General features: G+C 39.3%; 1 protein-coding gene across 1 annotated transcript in view; it reads left to right on the top strand.

The window, feature by feature from the left end:
* LMTK2 (lemur tyrosine kinase 2) overlaps positions 1 to 21,483 on the top strand; it is a 92,669-nt gene that overhangs the window by 9,199 nt on the left and 61,987 nt on the right. The window contains exons 2-3 of the mRNA XM_069486554.1: positions 14,093 to 14,217; positions 17,219 to 17,363. Coding sequence (XP_069342655.1) covers positions 14,093 to 14,217; positions 17,219 to 17,363 — 270 coding nt within the window. The remainder of the gene's footprint in view (positions 1 to 14,092; positions 14,218 to 17,218; positions 17,364 to 21,483) is intronic.

The following is a 21,483-nucleotide window of genomic DNA, read 5'->3' as shown; positions in this document are numbered from 1 at the left end:
TAATCAGTTGGGTTTGATTAAGAACATCATAAGCTCATAAACTATAGTACAGACTATTTTTTTGGCAACACCTTTGCCTTGGGTGGGAGAAAAGAATGCAAGCCTCTAGGATAGTAATTTTTGAGAGTGAAATTGCTCTTATTTAAAGGTGAAATTTATTTATTTTTTTTGGTAGTGATGAGGTCTTGTTATATTGCCTAGGCTGGTCTTGAACCCCTGGCCTCCAAATGATCTTCCCCATTTGAATTTCATTTTAAAAGGCTTGTTTGTGTCTTTTTTCCCCCTTCAGGTTCATGTTCAAAGTCCATCCCAAAACTTTTTTCTATTTTTGCTATACTGACAGGAGACTTGAGTTTGACACGGTATAATTGCAACCTTTAATTATAGGAAGTGAATCTCTAAGACATCTTGGACTTAGAAGGTAAAGGATGACTTTGCAATCATTTTGCACATTTAAAATATCTATTTTAACCAACTAGTAATTGCAAAATTTTGTAGTTTCAGCTTTTTATTGCAAAACCAAAGTGTTGTGATCTATTGGTTGCCTCTCAGATTAGCTGCTAAATTTCAGTTTAGAGTATTTTTCGCATTGCGGAGTCTTCCTCAGAACCCTCAATAAATTAAAACCCGGGTTCCTTTCAAAGGGGAAAAATTCCCCTCCGGATTCCTCCCTGGCAATTTGCCTTTGTAGAGTGATTCTCTACATAGACAGCAACTGTTACTTTCCAAGGATACAGCCTGTCCGTGACTGTGCAGAGTCCTGCTTGACTCTTACCTCAGACTATTATTAAAATGCAACACCCGGACACTGATTGCTAGTAAGGCACTGAAAAATAACAAACTTACCAAAATAGTCCTCTGGGAACACTTTACCAGAGGACTACTGCAGCAGTGCAGTCCGGAAATCTGTAATTTAACTTAGTTTTCCTTCAGGAAAATGAAATTAACTTTAATAAAAGATCTGATCACCAGTATTAGCCACATAGACTCTTGGTAGACTCAGACAATTTTGGAATCATAAATCTTGTCTATAGAATTTTAGAGCTGAAGTGCCAATTTACAGGTGAAGGAACTGAGGCCCAGAGGAGTTATGCAGTGTAGTCACTCCCCTAGTGCCAGTTAGTGGCAAATCTAATTCTGGAATGAGGGTTCCTAACACCTGGTCTACCCTGTTCACCAAGGTGAACTGCCTCATGCTTTAGAGAACCCACTTGTTAGTGTGATGCGTACACGCACACACATAGACTACCTCTAATCATGTCCCTTCTAGACATTTATTGCCGCTTACTCTCTGAAAGTACTAAGGTGAAATTTTAAACTATTTATCATAAAATTGGTTCTTGAACTACTAAAGAAAATTCCATATTGAAAATTAGGAAACTAAAGTGCTGACTTCCATAATCAGGCTCAAAAAACCATATTGCATACTGTTTTTAAAATTGTAAGAGCAACTATTTAGTTTCTACCTCTGAGATAAAGTTGCCACGTTTAATTAAAGGTAATAAAAATATTTCTGACATTTAAGATATGTAATCATAACCTTGTAAATATGGAAAATCCTTCAAGCACCATTGATTTATATGCTTTTGTGGGGGTCTGGACCCTTTTAAGCATCTGCTGACTGCTATGGAGTTCAAGAATGCTGCTCGTTAGCAGATATTTTGTATATCCTTTCAAGATTCACAGACAGGTATTTTAAAAAATATGTGGGGTAGTAGACAAATGTCATTTTTGTCCTCTCTTCTTTCTCACAGTTCTTTAAGACCAGTTTCCTGATAAGTGCCCTGATCCCATCTTTTCCTGGCTCAGCTCCCTTGTAGGGCCTGGGGGGCAACAGCGTCTCTCACTCTCATCCTCTCTGTTTTCTGCAGGAGCCCTTCTCTGGGCAACTCAATGTATGTATACTTTGCATAGAGCTTCATTGTGTAATATTTGTCAAATAATGTGTGTAAATGGTTTAAAAAGTTAAATAGTTTTCCAGGGCTTATAATTAAAATAGCAAGCCCCTGTGCTGTTGCATCCCTCCCCATCCTTACTGCCTGCTCCTCGTGGTACCGTCCTGCAGCTGTGTTAGCCGTGCTGCTAAACGACCTGCTTGTACCACTGTTTGTTAGTTTAATTAGATATTGAATTTCTACTATGCAAGAAGAGGATTTATATATTCACATGCATACCCTCTTCTCCTCAACAGTTATTTTAAACTTTTTGTTTAAATCGCTATTCATTATTTATATTTTTATGACCACAGACATTATTCACAGCTGAGCCTATAGTGTTTATGATGATTAAATTTCTTTTACATCTTTTGTTTTCCTGGACTTGCCCTTTGTTATCTATTTTTCAGTTTTTTATGTGCACATCCTTAGTTCACCCATGCTCCTCAGCAGGAATTTAAATCTCCTCTAAGTGTGTTTGGCTGGTCTGTCGTGGAGCCCTCTGTCCCGTGTTCCAGTCTTGGAGTGGTGGCTCTGACTGCCTTCCAGTGTTCTATTGAGAGGTCTGAGGACATCTGATTTCCTTTCCTATGTAGCCTCTTTTTCCCCTCCTTGGAAGCGTTTGATGTTCTCTCTGTCTAGATTCTGAAAAGTTGTAAAGCTATGCCTTGGTATGAGTCTTTTTTCATTCATTCCATTCATTAACATGGGTACTCAGTGGGCTCTTTGAATCTGGAAAGTTGTGCGCTTTAATTCTGGAAAATTTTCATATATATGTATACACATACCTACACACCCTTTTCGGGGGGAGAATTATCTTCTTTTTCTTTGTTGTTTCCTTTTAAAACTTTTATCAGTTGAATGTTGGATTTTTTGGAATGAGCTTCCACTTCACTTCTGTTGATCTTTTTGTCTCTTTGTTCTTCCATGTGAGTATATTTTTCTATTGCATTGATTTCCAGGTCCCCCTTCCCCACTTCTTAAATAGCATCTTTCTTCTCATGAGTGTATTATCTCCTCTTATTTCTGAAAATATTAATTATGGTTGGTTTTTTTTTTTCCCCCTGCATTGTCTGTTTTCTTCAAGTTCCTTTTTGTCTGTTTCTGTTGGGCACTGACTTTTACCTAAAAGGTTTTCTCAAATGTCAGGTGATGCTTGAAAGCCTGCTCCTGTTTAAGAGTCAGGAATTTAAAAAATGGGTTGGAGGTGTCCTTCTTGGCCCTTTTCCCTCCTGCTTCACCTCACATCTGCCAAGTCCTGGCATTGCCTGCTCTCGCCCCTGAAGTGTCATGGACTGGGAAGGGTGTGCACTCTCAGTGTCCCCACGCAGTGGCTGTGACCTTGGATAAGTTACTTTGTTTCTCCATTGCTCAGTTTCTTTGTTTTAAAATGGGGTTAATGACTACCTACCTTAGAGGGTGGTTGTGGGATTGGATGAATTTAGAATAGTGCCTGGCACAATAATAAGCACATTTAGGTATTAGCTGTTTTTATAACCCCTCCGGACCAAAATCACCATCATTTCTTACTTGAATTATTATAATATAAAAAATATGTTCTCTGGTCATTCCATATAAAATAACAATGTCCCCATCCCCTGCTTTATTTTTCCTTGTTGCTTCTCACCATAGGAGGTATCATATTTATTTATTTGCTTATTGTCTGTTGAGAATGGAAGCTGTGTGTGCAGAGACTTTGGTTTTTTTCATTTTTGTATTCTCAGAACCTATAGCAGTGCCTGTCCTATAAAAGAGGCTTAGTAAATGTTGGATGAATGAATGTGTTGGATGGGGCCTGCTGATTGGTGGGCTTCACAGTAGGGTGATTGAGCAGCCGTTTCAGTGGGAGATACCACTCTTCCACAGCCCTTTTAACATCTGGAAGTCTTTTATCTTAGGCTGGACAGCTGGGTATCTCGAAGCACCTGATTTATTGGATTAAATTGTCTTTAGGTTTATTTTTCTGTATGATGTAAAGATACATCAGTTGAAGCATCATCAAATAGGAAACCCTAGATAATCTTGCCTTTGTGTGCTATAGAACCTTGTCTAGGTCAGCGTTACAAGCAATTTCTGGCTTAGTTTTGAAGATGGTACTTAAAAAATAAAACTTTATTATTTATTTATTTATTATTATATTTCTCTCTGAAGAGAAACTTTGACCCATTCCTAAGATTGCATTTCAGTTATATTAGCAAGAATTTAAGTTAGACCTTAGGAAGCTAGAAGGATTCTGAGAACATAGTCTCTATTAAAATGTAGCAGGAAATTTAAAAAAAAAGGTAGACATGTTTTTCTAGGCTATTTAGGGTCCGCTCTACCTGGGAAGTAAGCAGCTTACATTTAGGGCATCCCTCCTATGCTTTGGCTATATTGTGCAGAAATTGTATCGGCTAAGTGTTGTGGATCTAGTACCACCATTGATTTACCTATGCATTTCTTCAGATTTCATTTTTTTTTTTTTTTTTTTGAGACAGAGTCTCACTCTGTTGCCCAGGCTAGAGTGAGTGCCGTGGCGTCAGCCTAGCTCACAGCAACCTCAAACTCCTGAGCTCAAGCGATCCTCCTGTCTCAGCCTCCCGAGTAGCTGGGACTACAGGCATGCGCCACCATGCCCGGCTAATTTTTTCTATATATATTTTTAGCTGTCCATATAATTTCTTTCTATTTTTAGTAGAGGTGGGGTCTCGCTCTTGCTCAGGCTGGTCTCGAACTCCTGAGCTCAAACGATCCGCCCACCTCGGCCTCCCAGAGTGCTAGGATTACAGGCGTGAGCCTCCGCTCCCGGCCATTTCTTCAGATTTCAAAGTGGAATTGTGTGGAAAAACAGAATATCCTTCTCCTAGACATTGGTGGTTCTCTGAACTGAGTAGTCATGAGGGAAGAAGTGCTGGGAACCTGGCTCTGAGTTTCTACTTCTGGAACTAGATGCTTCTTGTTTCTGAGCCGGCTTTATGGGGTGTAGGATGATCCTGGTTCAAAGCTGTTACAAATATTTAAGTACTGTGAGTTACTCCACAATGAGACTATGCCATCAACTTAATTAAGATTCTAGTTCACAGCCTGGCTTGGTGGCCCACGCCTGAAATCCTAGCACTTTGGGAGGCTGAGGCAGGAGGATCGATTGAGGCCAGGAGTTCAAGGCTGCAGTGAGCTCTCATCTGGCCACTGCACTCAAGCCCTGGCGACAGAGTAAGACCTTGTCTCTAAAAAAAAAAAAAGAGAGAGAAAAATTCTAGTTCACAAAATATCCATCCCATCATTTTCTTGGGGTGTGGGGGTCCAGTAGCTGACAGAAGTCATTCAAGCTTGACTTTTTTTGGCCAAACAGTACTGCCTTAGATGAGCTCTTCTGTGGTTATTTACATCCTAATTATTGTTTTTAAAACTGGAATTAAGTGACTCTTTGATAACAGATTTTAATGGAGTAAGCTGAGAGAAACCAGCATCTTTGTATAAAATGATCTCATTCACAGGTATTTAATCATCACTCAAATTATATAACCTTTCTGTAAGTGTGAGGCAGCAGTTGGATTGGCTGACCTTGAAAATCACTTTTGAACAAGAGGAACACTTCATGTGATTACCACACAGTGCAATTTGTTTTTCTAGGCCGTTGATATTCTGGCTTAGGGGGGGTCTTTGTGGAATCTCTGATTCATCCACTAGATCAGCTAGATCTGTGTGTTCTCTGTGGTTGAGTATATTTAGTGCTGTGCTTCATTTCCCCTTTCCTTTCCAATATTAGAATACATTAGGGAGATTGTGGATTTTTTTAATGTTATTATAAATAGATATATTGTTACATTAAGAGGCAAGGAAAGCATTTTGTGACTTAAGATTCTATGTACAGGAAACCTATATAATAGATGGGTTTGTGATTTTGAGATGTTAAATAAAAATATGTGATGTGCAGTGATTGCCCAAATTTTTATCCCCAAGTAGTGGGATGATTTGTTTCACTAAGTCTCTGGGATGCAAAGCTACTTGTCAGGGTATTGGAAGAGGAAGGTGGACTTACTGCTTATTTAAAAAAAAAAAAAAAAGAGGCCCAAACTGTATGTTTTAGAGATGGATTTTATGTCAGGGCCAGTTTGGAAGATTGCTAGTCCTTAGCTTCCCTCAGTTCTACTGACTTTCCTTTGTCTAGCCCGCCCAGTATCTGCCAGTTTTATTAATAATTCTCAGGTAGGTACATAATTCTCTCCTGCAAATTCCCTGAGGTGAGAGTTTTGGGAAGACAGACAAGTTGTACATGTACCTGACTCTCGCTTTATACTTGCTTTGCCAGACACAATTCTTTCCCAAGGCAGGATATACCATTCCTGAGCTGTCAAGGATGGACCCCTTACCAGGGGGGATGGTGTTCTTAAATTAATACATTTACACAGCGCTATGGGCTGAATTGTGCTTCTCTGCCCCCCTACCTCAATCTGTGACTGTGTTTGGAGACAGGGCCTTCAGAGAGGTGAATAGGTTAAAATGAAGTCATAAGGGTAGCCCCTAATCCATTCTGACTGGTGTCCTTATAAGATAGGGACATTTGGACAACACAGAGACACCAGAGATGCATGTGCACACAGAGAAAAGACCACAGTGAGAAAGAAGGTGGCCATCTGCAAGCCAAGGAGAGAGGCCTCAGGAGAAACTAAACCTGCTAACACCTTAATCTTGGACTTCTAGTTTCCAAAACTGTGAGAAAATAAATTTGTGTTGTGTAAGCCACCTAGTCTTTGGTATTTTGGTTTGACGGCCCCAGCTAACTAATACATACGGTGTTGAGACTAAAACTTAAAGCTAAAATTTAACACTTAAATTAATACTAAAATTTAGAGTCACATCTTGGCGTCGATTGACATTCCTTTTTTTTTTTTTTTCCCTTAAACAAATGTCAGAGTCTAGGCCTAAAGGCCTTGGCTAACCAGCAAAGGAGCCTGTCAGTAAATGTGTTAAATATGTTATCACAGGAGAACGTAAGTTGGGGAATATCCACTTTTTAAGAAAACCTAATTTTTAAAGAAAATAACCTAGTAGTTATACTGCTAAACAAGAATTGCAAAATGGATAAAGATTTGTGGGAGTTCTTGGAGACCTGGGGAATAAGTGATTAACTGCCCCAATATAGTGTATATGTTAGTAGTGGAAAATCCTTAACAAGTAAGAGCATAAAATCATTGGAGGAATGCTTCTTTTATAATATTATTTGTTTGGCCCTGAAAACATAAGTTTATTCTGTTACCCAGTAGGAGAGTAGTGATGGGTTTCTTTCTCTCTGTTCTTTTCTGCATCTTGCTTGTTCTAATCCATGCTCATACCCCTTCATTGCTGTCTCTCTCCCTTTTTCTCTCTTTCCTTCCTTCCCTCTCCCCACCGACAACTTCTAACTGAATGCCAGGCACTGGGGGTCACTGGGGGATTATGCAAGCCTGGGCCATGACCCCATTTAGCTTGCAGTCTTGTGGGGAAGGCATATGGGCATTTAAGGTATAGAGTGATCGGCTGGGTGTGGTGGCTCATGCCTATAATGTCAGCACTTTGGGAGGCCAAGGTGAGAGGATTGCTTGAAGCCAGGAGTTCAAGACCAGCCTGAGCAAGAGCGAGACCCCCATCTCTATAAAAAATAGAAATATTAGCTGGGTGTGGTGGCAGGCCTGTAGTCCCAGCTACTCAGGAGGCTGAGGCAGGAGGATCACTTGAGCCCAGGAGTTTGAGGTTGCAGTGAGCTATGATGATGCCACTGTGCTCTAGTCTGGGTGACAGAGCAAGACCCTGTCTCAAAAAAAAAAAAAAAAAAAAATAGAGTGATAGATTCCGTGGGGAAATTCAGGGTAACTGTGGGTCCAAAGACAGGGACTCTAACTGTGGGACCTCAAGGACAGTTTCCAAGCTGAGATCTGATTGGCGAGGATGAATGGGGGGTATAGAGTTTCTTGGTAAGGGAGAATACAAGACTGAGTGACTGAAGATCCATCTGGAAGGACTGAGAGAGGGCCATCATAGCTTGTGGTACAGTTAGGGAAGAGCGGTGGTAGCCAGGGTTGGAGAGGTAAATTGTAGCCAGACAATGAAGGATGCTGTGAACCTTGTTACGGAGTTTGGACGTTAGGTTAAGGATGGTGAGAAGCCCGTGACACAAAAGTCAAAAAAACATCAATGGATAGAGTGCCTCCTGCCTTTGTTCCCGCCACCCTCCCTGTAGGTAATTGCTGCTGCCAAATAGTTACCTACAGGGAGATAACCTGCTATTCTTACCATGTCTGATTTTGGTCTTTTCTTGTTTTCACTTAAACATATATCCTAGAGATGGATTGAATTGTGTTTTCCCAGAATTCATTTGTTGAAGCCATGACCCCCAGTACTTCAGAATGTGACCTTATTTGGAAAGAGGGTCATTACAGGGGTGATCAAGGTAAAATGAGGTCATTAGGGTGGGCCCTAATCCAGTGTGACTGCTGTCCTTATATAAATGGGAAATCTGGATACAGAGGCACATGGAGGGAGGAGGTTGATGAAAAAACACAGAGAAAAGGCAGCATCCACCAGAAGCAAGGAGAGAGGCCTGGAACAAATTCTTCTGTCATGGCCCTCGGGAGGAACCAGCCTTGCTGACACCTTGATCTTGGACTTGTAGCCAAAACTGTGAGATAATGAATTTTGGATGTGTAAGCCACCCTGCTTGTGGAACTTTGTTACAGCAGCCCTGGCAAACTGATGCATGTATCAAGAGTAGGCAGGAATATAGGTTGTAAATTATTACATCTGCGTTTTTTCTATTTAAACTTTTTCTTTAATGGATGGGAAAAATTATTTAATAAATGGAAACCTTCAAGCCTTTGCAGGACTAGATAGATACTACAGTGAATTCCCATGCACCTTTCACGCAGCCTGAATAATCATCAGCTTATGGCTTGTCTTTTTTCATACTGCTCCAGCCCACTCCCTCCACCCCTCATACTATTTTGAAGCAGATTCCAGACATCACTTAAAAGTAGGTCACTCTCTCTAAAAGATAAGGGCTACTTTAAAAACCATAACCACATTACCATTCTCTCTCTTAGGAGAAATGAATCATGCTTCTTAATATGGTCCGTTATTCAGTGTTCACATTTCAATTTGTTTCAGACGTCATAATTTAATAGTTTGAATCATGATTCAAATAACATCCATACACTGCAATGGTTGGTATGTCTTTTAAGTCTGTTTTAGTGTTTGTGGCCCCCTACCCCATTTCTCTATCTCTTGTCTTTCTTTTTACAGTTTATCAGTTTTCTTTCCCCAAGTGTTTTTCATAGCCTATATTTTGCTGATTACGTTCTTGTGGTGGTATTTCACATGTTCTGCTATTCTCAGTGTTTCTGTACCTTGGTATTTGGTTGAGAGGCTTGGTTAGATTCAGATTTTATATTTTGTGTTTGTTTTGGGCAGTATTATTTCATAGGTGGTGGTGTTTTTCTATTGGGGACACATAATGTCTTTTTGCATTATTAGCTATAGCTATAAATTTCGTGTGTCATGAAACATTGTTCTTCTGGGTTTTTTTAAAACAGCTGTTTAAAAATGTAAATTCTTAGCTATTCTTAGCTTTCAGGCCATACAAAAACAAACCATGGGCAGGATTTCACCCAAAGACCATGGTTTCCTGATCCCTATGCTAGGGTATCTACCTAGGGAGGAAACTGCGTAGACCACAGCAATACCAAAGTGTTACAAAACGGTGCCAGATTGTTTTCTAAAGTGGTTGTAACACCAGCAGTGAATAAGTGGCTCTCCTCCCTGAAACTGGGATCTTTAAATGAGCAGTTCACTTTAAAAAAAACCAAGACTCTTAGGGAAATGATTGATATGAAGACTGAAGGGGGGTGTGGGGGGGGTGGGGGGGGAAGAGCATGGAACACACCAGGAAACAAGAAGGAAATCCAAGACGTCTGGGCCCTGTTGCAGGACTCGGGGAGCAAACCTCTTCGAAAGTCCTGCTGGCTAAAGGGGGCACGATGTGAGCATCAGTACGAATAACCACAACGGATAGAAACAGGCCAGGTAGTCTAAATCCATTAGTTCATAATGATACCACGGAAGAACAGCAGCCGTCCTAACTGGTGATTGCCAGAGAATGCTAGTGAACAAACCAACCCATTTTTTTTAAAAACTGACAGAGAAAGATTTAAGTATCTAGCCTACCTTTCCTTTATGACTTGAACCCCACTGGGTTATCAAATAGTTTATATGAGGAAATTTCTCTTTATAAAAGTCTATTAGTTAGTAAGTGAAGAAGGAATGACACAATTAGAATATCAGCATTTTGTAATCCCTAATGGATCTAGACATTGATCATCATTTCTTATCTGTGGGCCTTTACAAATTTTTATTTAATCCAAAAATGGATTCATAGGTACCTCTTTAGTTAATTACATATGGTTCAAGTTCCACTTGAGGTTCTGGAGATCATGAATCAGATAATTGGGCTAGAGTTATAATGGTTGAATTAATAGTCAGGTAGTACTCCTGACTTACTCTGAATCATTGCTGAGAAATTGCATTCTCCAAATTACCTGTCTCTAAAACAGATAATATGTACCTACCTCTTAGCGTTTCTCAACCTTTCTGCTTATTAAATCAAGTGCTACATAGCTATTAAAATGCTTTGAAAACTATAAAATGAAAACTCACAGAATGTGCTGTAGAGATACCAAGTAGTTTTACTCAGTGTCTTGGAGAGGCATTCCAAGTACCCCAAACCCCTAATTGCCCTTGTTCTTGGTTTGTAGTTGGTAAAGTTGCCTAAATATGGCCACACTCCTGTTGTTTTTGATGTTTTTCTTTGGCAGATGATGGGTTTGATTTATTCCTTTCTCAATGCTATAGACTGAGAATGTTAAAGGAAAACTGCTTTTCTTCATCGTGTTCTAACAGTTGAACAGTTACAAGCAGGAACCTTTTTGGGGCTTGGTTTCTAGTTTGACCACTGGGGCATGGGGATTTTAGTTGTGGTTCCTCATGTCTAGAATTTACTTCCTCTCTGTGGTTTGTGCAAACCCATCTCACCTTCCAGCCTATGGTTTGATTTCCTCATTTTATGGGAGTTTTTCCTTCATTCGTATATTTAAAGCATAGTACTTTGGACTGATGAAGATTACAGTAAATAAAGATTTTAAAAGTGGTAGCTATAAAAATGCCTACTTGAGGCTACCTAGTAAATTTCTCAGGCAGTAATTTGTGGAGTCCTTTTAATGGATCTGTTAGACATTGAGAAAATCTGCATAGAAAGAGCAAGTTCCCACTGCAGTCTTGTAATAGAAATAAGCATGGTATAAAGGTAAGGCACAGCTTGGCATAATGTGTTGTTTCTAACATGGGTGTTGCTTTTCACGCCCACCTAATGACTCTAGGGACACATGAATCAGATAATGGGGCTGGCCTTTAGGCAGTCCTGATCTAATTTTACAACAAATGGGTAGGGTAGTGTGTGATGGTAAAAAACTATGGGTGAAGGAGAGGAAAAAGTAATTTTATATCAGCTTTTGGAGTTTGGAGAGTCCCAGAAGTATGAACTTCCTTAATTAACAGTGATAGACTTGAGTTCAAAGTACACTAGGCTGTTTCTAAGTGTTAAAAGTTAACCATATTGAGGCAGAACAGTGTGGTTTCAAGGAAAGAGTAGGGGCTTGCACTCCGAACCCCTGAACCCCTAGTCTGGCGTGCCACTTTCCCACTGTGGGTTCATGGGTATATCTTCTTCATCTGTGACGTGGAGCAGACATGTTACGATGATCAAGTGAATTAACACCGTATTTTATCAAATCTCAGATAAGATTAATCATAAGTCACACCCTAATATTTGAACCATTAAAAAGGAGAAATGATGCCAATTAAACTAACTTGGTTTCAAGTGTGAGATGCACCTGAAATTCAGAGATGAGTTGGACACACTGTGTCTTAAAAATCAATATAATACAGTGTGTGTGAAAGTGCTTTGCTATATAATCCTCAGGAGTCATATTTAATTTTTATTGTGTGAGTCAGGGGAGTGAGGCAAAGTTATTAAGAATAAATAAATACCAGTGGAGAAGCACAGGCCGAACTGGGTGAGAGAATGGCTAGCTGCGAGGAGGAAGAGAAGAAGATGATCTCTCTTGGTCTTTGTTCACAGAAAATTGGCTGTCAGTGCCTCAGGCTCCTCAGTTTAGTTTTCCAAATGTGTGCCAGTGCCAAATGTATGCTGTTGTTAGGGAATATCTTGTTCCCAGAGAAGGTTGACTTCCTCCAGATTGGTTTTGAGAAGAATCACCAAGTTACCTCCTGTGTTAAATGCCTGGAGGTCTGCTTTGGACTTTGATGATTTAGACCTTGCAGATTCTTGACAACAACTATTTTGTTCTGTAGCACAGACTTAAGGCAGGCTTTGACCAGAGCAACCCCACTTGTAACAATGGTGTTTCAGCATTGCTTTCACAAAGGGACCTTTTGTTATTGAAAAAGAACTTAGTCCTCTTTGCAGTTCATTTTAGACTTCTCTGATCTTCACTGAAGTTTATTTTAGAAAAAACTTCAAGAATGTGTTTTGCTCACATAGGAGTTTGGGTGAGTTTTTCTTTTCTTCAAGTACTATAGCTTCACTTAAAAAAAATTGTGGCATTGTTAACTTGTCTCTCTGCCTTCCCTTTGGTGTATTTGAACACTTAGCCATCGTGGGGGATTTTCAGGAAAAGTTTATTTCTTAGTAAAACACCAGTAGCTGAGACTTAACAGTCTGCTCTAACAAAGAAAATACTCAAAATAAGATGTTTTCTGGATAACAAAGTCCATGCTAAAAACTAGGTGTAAAAATCTTTATGCTCTAGATAGGGTTGGGAAAAGCAAAGCATTCTTAGCTGGGGGGTCCCTCTGTGCAACAACAGGCCACAGGCTGTGGTTTGCAGACACTCCCTCCCCCTGTTAGAAAAGCTCTTTTCATGACCAGGGCTCCCTGGAAAAATGGCTGATTCTAGAGTCAGGGTAGGGAAAATATAAGAGGAACCTGGAGCTTCCTGTAGTGCCAGAAAGTAAGAAAGTGTTGGAGAACAAGGAAATGGATGGGGTATATCAAAAGGATGCAGTAGTCAACTTGAAAGAGCTCCCAGTGGAAAAGCTGGAACCAAAGTGTGGAGGAGAAGGGACAAATCTTCCTTACAGAAGAATTCTAAATAATGAATATAGGGAAAAAGAGAAATAGAAAATCACCATTAAAACATCACAGTGTTAATTGCTGTAGGTAAGATGCACTGCCAAATGCAAAAGTGGGTGTGCAGAACTTTAAGGAGAAACAGGGTATTTGTGTAGCCTTGGAGTATCTCCCCCTAAATATGTATTAATTGTTGTAGTGTTTTTAACATTGTCTCTACCAACTCTTTCATACTCCTTCCCCCAGAAAGTACAGCTTACTTCCCTTCCCTGTGGGTGTGCACGGACTTTGTGCCTTGCTCTTGAGGGATAGAACATGTGATGGGAAGGTGGCAACTTTGTGATGGTGAGGCCTGGCCAGAGCCACCTGGACTGTGTGATCAAAGGTCACCAGGAATAAGTCACGTTCCCTGATGTGATGCAAGGAGGAGGGCAATCTACCCTGGCGGTATTCTAGGTTCTTCCCAAATACCTATCACCTTGGTCTAATCCTGAGAAGACCTCAGGCAACCCAGATTGAGGGACATTCCACAGAATACCTCAAAGTTGTGAAACACAAGGAAAGACTGAGAAACGGACAGAGATGGGAGGAGACATGGTGATTAAATGCAGCACTGGTAGTCTGGATTGAATCGTGGAAAAGAAAAAGGACTTGAGTGGAGAAGATGGTAAAATCCAAACAAGTCTGAAGTTCAGTTAATAGTATTGTGCCCATGTTAGTGTCCTAGTTTTGACAAATGTACCGTGGTATTGTAAGCTGTTAACATTAGTGGAAGCTGGGTAAAGGGTAGATGGGAACTCTCTGTATTGGCTTTGCAACTCTTCTGTAAATCTTAAATTATTTTAAAATAAACTTACCCTGAGTTCGTCATCAGCTTTATCTGGAGTGTTATTTTATTAACCCTTGGTCCCATTTGTATCCAGAGGAAAATATATTGGTTCACTAATTAAAGTTGATTTTGGAGTGTACATGTTTTTATTATTATTATCTCTCTTTCCAGGGGAGGCACCTGCTGCAGAAGTTTCCTCATCTTTTGTGATCCTATCTGTGTGCAGTTTCATGATATTAATTGTGTTAATTGCAAACTGTGTATCCTGCTGTAAGGACCCAGAAATAGACTTTAAGGTGAGCACAGATGGTAGGAACATTTAAAATTATCTTCTAATGTGTTCATCAATAGAATGGCTGCATATTACAGTCCCTTGGGAGCAGGGTCAGCAAACTTTTTCAGTAAGGGCCAGATAGTAAATAGTTTCTGCCACAGTGAATAGTACATACCATGGGCAAGACAGTCTCTGTCACAGCGGCTGAACTCTGTAGTCTGCCATTGTAGGGCCACATCAGTGATAGGTACTGTGTTAGCAAGTGGTCATGGTTTTGTGCCAGTAAAACTTTATTTACAAAAGTAGGCAGTTTGGTTTTGGCCCATGGCTGTAGTTTGCTGACTCTGCCTTAGGACATCATTGACAATAGCTACTTGTCTGTGGTGAGTTTAAGTTTTTGCTAAGCGAGGAATAAAGCACGATGATTGAATTCACTTGCCACAGACCTATGAGAAAGAGCAGGCTGCTTTTGTGGTTTTTTTTGTGTGTGTGTTTTTTTTTTCCAAACTTTTGTAGGCTGGCGGATTTGTGGTTATTAATATTACTGAGACAAAAGGATCCCCCAATGTGTTTTGTGTATGAGGAAGAACATGGAAACCTCTACTTCCCTAAAGGGGAGAAGAATGCTGCCTATTGTAAAATCCTGGCCTGGGGATAGGAGAGAAGGGCTGGCGGTGTAGCAGCTGTGAGTGGAATCTACCAGTAAACCAGCTGGGAAATCCTGTGCTAGAACTTGCTCTTTGCCTGCTGGCATGTATTAGGGCTCAGTAATTACTTGTTAAGAAGGAATACATGGGAAAAAAAAAAAAAAAAAAAGGAACACATGCATGCAGAGAAAATGGTCCTGTAACTAGACCTGGCCCAGGAGTCCTGAGGGCCAGTGGTTCAAATTGGGGAAAAAAAGAAAGTTGTCTCCTAGCTAAAACCTTCACTGGACATGGGGACCTGATTTCTAGAGCCTCATGCTTGTTTTTATAGTGTGTTCTCTTTACCTTGAGTGCGGTGGCAGCTCTGAGGAGACAGGAGATGGGCTGTTCTCACAACTCAGCACACAGAAGGCTGAGGACAGAGGAAGGCGGTAGGAAAAGAGTCACTAACATATGTCATTTTCTTTAGAAGATTTTGCCTGAAACCTGTAGGGCTTTATTAACAGCATGGGCCCCTAGGCCTTAGAATCTGTATAGGTACTTCTGCGGGAACTTAATGACTGCACTACGGGGTCACAGTTGTAGGTAGAATGGCTGTGTCCCCCTGACTATCGGTCTTGCTGAGGGACTTTGCACAGAAACCTGGCCATTTCGGGACAAAGATGAAGTCTGATCAGTGTTGTTGATACTGAAATCCAGTCTCTGTCTCACATTTCGTGATACCTCATTCTTGCCTTAGATTGTTCTAACCCTTTTGAATGTCAGTATCAAATGAGGGAGTTTATTATGATGCAGATTCAAGACAGGACATAGGAATCTGTATTGTTGTCAGGCTTCCTCAGGTGATTCTGATGCAGGTGATTCTGATGCAGGGGACACGGTGTGTTACAGGACCCTCTCCAGCTCTAGAATCTGTGTGACTAAGAGTTTTACCATCTGTGATTTGTTGGTTTCCTTTTAGACTTAGAGCTATGCAATTTCAGAGTTCATGGTCCTGTGGGCGTCATTTTATAGACCAGGAAGCTACAGTCTGCTGAAGTAAGCGACTTGCCCAGGTTCATCCAGGTAGCCGCTGGCATAACTTTAAAAGTGACCCAGTCTTATCTTATTTTTCTTATTATACTCTATTACCTGTCCGAATCTTTAAAATCATCTGCTGGTATACCTAATGGTATGTCATGCTGCTGCCAAGTTTTGAGTACATTATTTTTAAGATAGGAGTGATAGACAAAGTCTTTTTAATGAGAGAACCTTTAGGAATGTCCAAAAAGGAAAATCAAAGAATTTTTTCAGCTCAGAAGTAAAGTTACAGTACCTTAATTTTCCTGCTCCCTGCCCCCTTGATACAAATAGCCATAATGTCCTTTAATGCATTTGAGAACATATATGAGAATAATGTCTTCTCACATGCATATGTAAACATAAATGTTAGAGAAATCTACTTTCATAACTTTCAGTTTCTTCCTTGTATTAGGTGGGGGCTAAGGGAAGGTGGTAGAAAAGGCAAATGAAAGGAAGAATATTCATAGAGGAATGGAAATTGGTCTTGTTCACAGATGTGTTCTCAGCTTCCGTTATGGTGCCTGGAGGGGTAAATACTTGTTCATTATCCGAATGAATGACTTGATAATTGGCTGTATCTATGGTAAATTAACATGGACATCAAGGTACACCCAACTCACTAGAGTGATGAAAGGAAGAGTTGGAATAGCTTTCTGCTGCACAGTCATTTAAAAGTTTTCCGTAGCCTTATTGGTGCATCCACACTTTTAAAGTTGTCATCTTTGGAAAACCAGATATTATTGTATGTTAATTCCACTTACGTGCTACATGGTTTTACCACTGACCTCTGTGGTTCAGACCCTGATGATTTTTCTACCCAGTTTGGTAATGTTTTCATTGTTACTCTTTCCAGAGAAGTAGGGCTCTCTTAAAAATATCTTTTGAGTCTTTTAACTGTCTTCATTTTGGTAGAAATCACATTGCAATTGGAAATACATACACAGTTTAAAAACAAAATGAATTTGTTTTGAATTTGCAAAGAGATTTGTGAAACTGAATAATTTTAAGAATTGCTTAAACTGTAGTAATTTAAAGTAAACTTTTCAGTATTTCCATGTTAACTTCCTTGGTCATTTTAGAAAATTTTGTACTTCAAGCCATCAGTTTTAAAAGTTACATAAAATGTATGTAATTTATTTTCAAATCTTATTTATTGTGCTGTTTGGAGTTGGAGAACATTACATATGCTTTTTTCTTGAAGCATGTACAAATTGGAATAAAAAAAACTATGGCAAATTCTAAATGACTGAATAAATGTGTCTCTATCTTAAGTGTTAGCCAGTGGTTTTTAATACTTACTCTCTTTTAATTTAGGAATTTGAAGATAATTTTGATGATGAGATAGATTTCACACCACCAGCAGAAGATACTCCCTCTGTCCAATCTCCAGCAGAGGTCTTCACACTTTCAGTACCAAATATTTCACTACCAGCTCCATCACAATTCCAGCCTTCTGTAGGTAAGACCTTCCATGCTAATGTCATATTTCCATGAATTGTTCTGAGAAGTGAGAATGGGAACCTTGCTATCATAGAATATTGGCCTGTCCATCCCCTCCTTTGCTTGGTTCTCTTCCCTCTGCTCCTGGTGAAGCTGGATTCTAGTGGTCAGGCCCATTGTATTCTTGCAAAAGCTGAGTCTTTTCCTTTCTGGACCGTGGGTCTGGTATAAGAATAAAACTGGTCGTCTTGATTCATTGAAATTGAGTACTTGGACACAGAGCTCCTGGGCTCTGTTTTGGTAGCTGGTTTCTTTACTAGTTCTGGATACTGCCAGTCGTGCTGAGTAGCACAGTGCTATCTTCTCCTGGGATGTCCTGCATTTGGGGAGGGAGGGATATGTTAATCAGATTTACTTTTCATAAGCTTCTTAAGATAGATTTGATTAGGTATTGATTTCTTGTTCAAAATAGAATATTACTCGTGGTTCAACAAATAGGGTTTTCTAATCTAAGACTGCTACAAGAAGGCTGTTTAAATCTGTAGGTGCTAGGACTGGCTTTTGTGGTCCTACATGCACCGAGGGCTATGTTTAGGGCAGAATAAACCCAAGAGTTGATTATACCACTGTAGGAATGCATGACTATAAGAAAAAGTCAGATGAAACATGACACAGCTGGTGCATTTCATTTAAATATTTGTAATTAAGGTGTATTTTGCTTAATCTCTTGGACAGCTTCTCTCCTCAGTAGGAGGATGACTGCTAGCAATTCCAGGTCCATATCCTTGTAGTTTTACAAACAGAGAGGAAAAGGAGCTTCTGTCTCCTTGGACCAGAAAGAAAAACCTTGGAGAGGCATTCTGGTTGGCCTCACTGAGTTATGTGATGTGGAGCCATCATGGTAGGCAGGAAGGTAGGAACAGATAAGAGACTGACAGCTTCTCTTCAAGATCTACTGGAGATGGCTGGGCGCGGTGGCTCACACCTGTAATCCTAGCACTTGGGAGGCCGAGGCGGGCGGATCCTTTGAGCTCAGGAGTTCGAGACCAGCCTGAGCAAGAGCGAGACCCCGTCTCTACTAAAAATAGAAAGAAATTATATGGACAACTAAAAATATATAGAAAAAATTAGCTGGGCATGGTGGCACATGCCTGTAGTCCCAGCTACTCAGGAGGCTGAGGCAGAAGGATTGCTTGAGCCCAGGAGTTTGAGGTTGCTGGAGGAGGACGCCACGGCACTCACTCTAGCCCGGGCAACAGAGCGAGACTCTGTTTCAAAAAAAAAAAAAAAGATCTACTGGAGATGGACAGGAACACAGTCAAATGTGGGCAGGAGAGAAATTCTAGAGATCTGGGCAGCCATCCTAATTTTGTTTATACATATCCCCCCCTTTCTGTTTTACTGAAGCCCTCTGTTTTAAAATCCCCCTTAATAGGAAGAAATCATTTTAAATTTCTCTGCATAGAATACTTAAGAATGTTTTTTATCATCTTGGGATATAAGAGGCCTTTCCAAGCAAAGCACTAAATTAGAACCCATAAAAGAAAATATTGCCACATCTGATTTATAAAATGAAATATTTTATATGCAAAAAGACACTATACACAAATTTGTATATAGTAGCAAAAATATTTATGAAGTACAAACAGGATTTAAAATGGTTATGTATTAAGAGTACAAACAATTAGGTAAGAAAAAGAATAACAGACCACTAGAAAAAATAAGCTGAAGACATGAAAGAAGAAACTCACGGAGAGAAATCAAATGGCCAATCAACGTAAGAACCTCATTATTTAAAGAAAGTGGGCCGGATGCGGTGGCTCACATACCCAGCACTTCGGGAGACTGAAGTGGGAGGATTGAGGCCAGGAGTTCAAGACCAGCCTGGTCAATATAGCTAGACCCCATCTCTATTTAAAAAATTGTTAATTAAAGAAATGCAAACAAAGTAAGCTGATAACAGACAAAGATGAAAGAGAAACAGCACTAGGTGTAGTGATTGGTGGGTGTTTGTAGGGGGAACCTGCACTGGCTGTTAGTGTAGCTTTGAGCTGATGAACACATTCCTTCTGGAGGGGCAGCCTGACAGTATGTGTCAGAATGTGAAATCTGTTTACTCTTGATCTAGCAATTCCACTTTTAGTCATTTATGTTCAGGAACTAATTGGGTAAATATACAAATATATGTGTAAAAGGAATTTACCGCAGCTTTGTTGAGCAGTGTAAAATGGAACCAGATTAAATGTTTGTCAATATGTGATTTGTTAAATTACAGTAAATCCATACAGTGGAGTATTATGTGTTCCTATGAAAAGATGAAGGTGAATTGTATTTGACTATGAAAGATATTTGTGAAATGTTATGTGAGAAAGGTATGCCACATATTCAGGAGCCTAGAAAGAAAGTTCTACCAGTTTTTTTCTTTTTTCTATTTTTAAAATGTATTTTATTTTTTTTGAATAAATAACATAGTCACTTAGTTCAAAAACCAAAACATAAAGTATGTATAATGAAAAGTCTCCCTCTAATATGTGAATCTGACCCCATTTTCCACCTCTACCCTCCTTAGGTAACAACTCCTCTTCTTGGTTCTTGGTTTCTTGTACATCTTTCTAGAGTTTGTTGATACAAATATCCCCACCTTTTTAAAATTTAATTTTTTAATTTTTAAAAGATTTATTTTTGTAGAGTGGTTTTAGGTTCACAGCAAAATTGAGAGGAAGGTACAGAGATAGCCACATACCCCCTGCCCACATATATGCATAGGCCCTCCCACTTTTTAACTCAAAGTTATCATGGTAAATACATTAGTCTGCATCTTGCTTTTTTCACTTATCAATATACCTCAGAGATCTTTCCATATCAATAAAAAGAACTTATTTATTCTTGCTTATAGGTTCATACTATGTAAATTGTATGGATTTAGCACAATTTATTTAAGCAGTCTCCTGTTGATGAATATTTGTGTTGTTTCTAATCTTATGCTAGTACAAATGAAGCTTGTTTGTTGTTTTGCACATTGTTGTTGTGCTTATATGTTTGTAGAATAAATTTTTAAAACTGGGTCAAAGAGTGGATGTATGTGTTTATAATTTTGATGGTTATTGCCAGCTTACCCTGCACAGAAGTTGTGCCAATTTATATTCCTTCCAGTTGGGTATTAAATGGCATATGCTATTGCTTTTGAAACTAAATTGGTATCAGTTCAAACTGGATGGTTATAAGTTTAGGACCTTAGCTGTAATCCCCACGGTAGACACTAAAAATATACAGAAAAGGAAATGAAGAGGGAATCAAAATGATATACTAAAAAAAAAAAAAAAAAACCAATCACACATACACAAAAAAGGAGGTTTTTGATGCACAAAGTTCCTAATTTTAATATAGCCAATTTAACAGTCTAAGAGTTTGAATTTAAGTCTTTTTAGAGTGAAAACATTTTGTCTTAAGAAATCCTTCCTCATTCTGTGATCAAAATAACCTCTCTCTCTTTTTCATTTTAATGTTTTAAGGTTTTGCTTTGACATTTAAATCTATAACTCATCTTGAGTTGATTTTTGAGTATGGTGTTAGGAGGAAATTCAAGTTGTTTTCCTTTGTAAATTGCTATATTTTTTCAGCTTCTTTCATTCATTGGTCTTTCCTTTTCTCTCTGCTTCTGTGTGTGTGGAGGGGGGCTGTTTTAGGCTTTCTATTCTCTTTCATTAGTTGATTTGTCTATTTCTTGTCCCAGCACCACTCTCTTAATTATAATAGCTTTATAATAACATATGAATTACAGATTTTTTTTTTTTGCATTCTGTATGCTCTGTTTCACTCTCTTCATAGTGTCCTTTGAAACATAAGTTTTTAATTTTGATGAAGTCCAGTTTATCTGTTCTTTTGTTGCTTGTGCTTTTGGTGTCATATTTAAGAAACTATCGCCAAATCCAAAATCATAAAAATTTGCCTCTATGTTTTCTTCTATGAGTTTTATAATTTTAAGTCTTAAATTTAGCTCTTAGACCCATTTTGAGTTAATTTTTTAATATGATTTGAGTTAAGGGCCTACCTTAATTCTTTTACATGTGCTTATCCAGTTGTCTCAGTGACAGTGTTTGAAGAGACTGTTCTTTCCCCATTGACTTGTCTTGGCACCC

This window comes from Eulemur rufifrons, chromosome 14, assembly GCF_041146395.1.
Source record: "Eulemur rufifrons isolate Redbay chromosome 14, OSU_ERuf_1, whole genome shotgun sequence".
Taxonomy (NCBI): Eukaryota; Metazoa; Chordata; class Mammalia; order Primates; family Lemuridae; genus Eulemur; species Eulemur rufifrons.
Note: the sequence above shows the minus strand (reverse complement) of the source record. Positions and strands in the feature narration are given on the sequence as shown.